We start from the raw sequence: 3840 nt of genomic DNA, 5'->3' as shown, positions 1-3840 counted from the left end.
AAGAATACTGGAGTGGATTGCCATGCCCTCCCCCTGGGGATTTTATCTAGACTGATACTTAATAATTTGATAATCGAGGCACGTTTACATAACATGGCCTAAAGGAAAACAGATATTTGTAAGGAAAATCATATCATTTTTTATTCATAACCAAATTCAGGCTGATTTGGCGCTGATCAGTTTAGTGAGACTTATTCACAGAAATGTCACAGTTGGTGTCTATGATGGCAGTAGGCTTATAACAATTCTGAACAGAAGGAAAGATCATAAAACCACAGTAGTGAGACTTTAAGTAATTTTCCATCTCAGAACCCTTGTGTTTCCATCAAGGGGGAACAGGCACTCAGCAACAGTTGTAAAATGGATACTTTCTCAAAAGGCACCAAGAAGGATGTATGTGCTGACAAGACCATCACCCCACGACGTTCTAACTGGGACGTGAAAGAGAGCCCACCAGACACCAGACTGGTGTGCACAGCTACACGCTGGTCTTAAAAATTCAACCCCCACCTGGTTATTAGGAAAGTTTCTGTTCATCGTCACCCTCTTCCTCGGGGGCTCAAGGATGAAGCTAGAAAGTGGGCAGGTGCCAGGCTTTCATTGGGGGTGCTCTTCTGCCTACTGGGTGCTCTTGAGATGCTCAAGTCAATGGGAAACTCTGGATTCCACACTAGAGAGGGAGTAGCCGCCAGCCCCATGCCAGCCATGAGTTCTCACTCAGTCATTCAGGGACTGGTCAGCCCTCTAAGCCTCTGTAACTGAGCTTCACTGGATGGATGGTGATGAACAGCGAGGGACACAGGGCGTAGCCTGTGCTGCTGCTCAGTAGCGAACACTTGAGAGGTGCCTTAGTTATAGAATCAGCATTGGTGCTGCAGCAGACACAGGCAGAGAGCCAGGAACTCAGGCCTAGTATAAGCTGGAGGTCAAAGGGAAGGAGATGGTTTCTCTTTCTTCTGTTGAATGGCTTTTGCACAGTCTGGTAGGAGAAGGAGCCAGTCTCCCCAAAGCTGGGTGCTAGGTGCTGGGCACTGGGTGTTGAGTGCTAGGTGCTTGGTGCTGGTCTTTGGGTGCTAGGCGCTGGGTGCTGGGTCCTAGGTGCTCAGTGCTGGTCTTTGGGTGCTGGGTGCTGGGTGCTGGGTGAAGTAGGAAGTCTGGGCCTTGGAGCCACAGGGTCCTGGGACAGGATCACACTCAGTGACCATGATCTTGAACATGGGAAATGAACTGATCTCCTGAGCCCTCAGTTTCCGCATCTGAAAATCAGGGCACACCTGTTTAACAGATCAGCAGTTCTCAATTGGCCCCCGGGAACGTTTGCAATGCTAGGGGACACTCTTGGCTGTCACGACTGGAGTGGTGGCGGGGGCTGTTGGCATCCAGAGGGTGGAGGCCATGGGCACAGTCAACTTCCTACAGCATATACAGGATGCCCCCTTCCATTCCTACACACACACACCAAAGGACGACCTGGCCCAGACTGTCGGCTGTGCCCAGTCTGGGAAAATCCACTACAGGTCATTAAACAGACTAAATTCACACCAGGCCGTATTGCTTGGTGCAGATCGAGCACTCAGTCACTGACAGCTGTGAACTCTGGTTATAACCAGTAGAGGCACGTGACGTGTTTGGAGGGAGCACAGATCAGCGTTGACCGGGGCTCATGGGACGAACTGATGTCTGGGTTGTGTTAAGTTATCGTATTTGGGGGAAGAGATTCAGCAGAATCTGGAGGTTTTATAGGCACTTCTCCAGAAAGGCAATTTTCCAGATAATTTGGGATTTAACTTGGTTCTTAGAGTAGTAGACTAATAACTGTCTTTTAGCACTAAAACATCACCAAACTGTGTTCGACACATTTTTTAAGGCTTCTTTAAATACTCGACTTGACTTTTTTTTTTTTTAACCAGGCTTAGGGGTTAAGAGGTAGGGCTCAGGGCCCTGGGAGTCCTGAAGGGCTGCAGAGCTCATCTCTGCCGTTTCCCTCTTGTTTTATTGGTTTTAATTAGAGAGGTCCGCTGATGGCTCTGTGTTTTCCCTCCAGCTAAAGCCTCTGACCCTTTCTGAACTATTTCACTGCCATATGAACTCTCATGGACCTGAGCTAACCCACATGTCCATTTTTTTTTTCTTTTTTTGCAAACTAATGCAAACAGGAGAGTCTGGAAGAACCTGTTTGGAAGGTGGCCTCTCATTATGTCACAGCGATATGATATTGATCTTGTAACCTACCCAACCCTTCACACTTTGAACCCTGAGTTTCCCTGATGTTGGGGGAACAAATAGTCGTTTCTTAGCCAGACTCAGGATGATGTACAGATGCAGAGACCAAGGATGGGTGCAGGCGCCCCATGTGGATGGGAGGTGTGGACAGCGAAGACAGGCTGCTGGGAGGACAGGTCCCAGGTGTCCTGGGAGGGATATGCTCCCGTCCTAATCGGCTTGCTGTGTGGTCACAGGGAAGTCATGGGGGGCCCCTGCTGGGCGGACACTGTTCTCTTCCTCCCTCCCTCCAGTCTCCAGGGAGACCTGGCCTCTGAAAGTTGGTTGGACTTCATAAGTACTGCAATGCTGGACAAATAAGCCTTCTCTCTGCTTCCGCTCACTTTGGGACAGACAATCCACGTGAGAAGACTCGCTTTAAAACAAGAAAGCACTGCAGTCCCTTGAACCTCGGGAGCACAGTTTTCCAAATAATTCAACTTTACTTAAACAGTTCTCTCCACTTGTTCATTCTCTCAGCCTCTATTCCTGACGAGCAGGAACGCTCAGGATGGCCGGCACCAACTGACTGACCCTCAGAGCTTGGAGTAGACTGAGATTTCTTCCTCCCAAGTTCTCACTTTGAAAACAAATCCATCCATTTGGAATGAAAACAAAACACTTTGAAAACAAATCCTCCTCTCTTGCACTTTCCCACCTGGTCCTTCTCCACTTGATCGGAAACCAAAGGGGTCATCATAACTCAGAATCTCACAATCACGGGACCTGTTAAAAAGGCAGAGATGTGTGGACGGATGACCATAGAGGAGCTCGTGTGTTATCCGGAGCTGGGCAGTGAGGTTCTCAGTGGCAGGGATCACAGCTCACACTCACTGCAGTGATTGTGATAGGGGGTCTAGATAGCTACAGATTCCCCAAGGCTGCCTAGCTTGGCAGGTTCCAGGTTCCAGAACCTATCCGGGTGAAGGGCTGAAGGCTACCTCTCGGGCCAGTGATCACCCGGACTAACCAGGCATCCCAGCTGCCTCCATTTTGGGGGCTTTGATGTCCAGCTCCTCTTCCAAAGCCCTACTTCCCTTCCCACGCACAGCTCAGGCCTCCCTGTGCAGGAAGCACTCCACTAGATTCACAGATTAAGCCGAGGCTCAGAGTGACCCCTGGACAGCATCCCAACACAGGTGTGTTTCTGGTGCTTGCAGACACACTCTGCTGGGGCTGGGAGAGCACGCATGGCACATCGCCACCCTCTGGAAGTCGGGCGCGTTCCCAACAAACAGACAGGTGAGTGATGCCACGAGCACCTCTGGGGAGAGGTGCTGGCCGTGGGCAGGAGATGCGCAGGGCGCTGTCTGGGGAAAGGTTAACTCTACCAGCTGTGGGTGCTTTTAGAGCAAATTCTCCATGGCAGACGTTGGCCAAATGACTCAGCAATTAACTCACTTAATAAAAGCCCTTTTCATACTGTTCCTGGGGTTCTCAAGGCAAGAATGCTGAAGTAGTTTGCCATTCCCTTCTCCAGTGGGCCACGCTTTGTCAGAACTCTCCTTTATGACCTGTCCATCTTGGGTGGCCCTACACGGCATGGCTCATAGTTTCACTGAGTTAGACAAGGCTGTG

The 3840-nt window shown here is 50.1% G+C and overlaps 1 protein-coding gene across 1 annotated transcript in view; it reads left to right on the top strand.

Annotated features, from left to right (window-relative positions):
• Positions 1 to 3840, top strand: part of LOC104991276 — a 13145-nt gene that overhangs the window by 4679 nt on the left and 4626 nt on the right. The window contains exon 7 of the mRNA XM_010843697.1: positions 3423 to 3504. Within this exon, the coding sequence (XP_010841999.1) occupies positions 3423 to 3504 (82 nt within the window). The remainder of the gene's footprint in view (positions 1 to 3422; positions 3505 to 3840) is intronic.

This window comes from Bison bison, unplaced genomic scaffold (genome assembly GCF_000754665.1).
Source record: "Bison bison bison isolate TAMUID 2011002044 unplaced genomic scaffold, Bison_UMD1.0 scf7180017847681, whole genome shotgun sequence".
In the NCBI taxonomy this organism is placed as follows: domain Eukaryota; kingdom Metazoa; phylum Chordata; class Mammalia; order Artiodactyla; family Bovidae; genus Bison; species Bison bison.
Note: the sequence above shows the minus strand (reverse complement) of the source record. Positions and strands in the feature narration are given on the sequence as shown.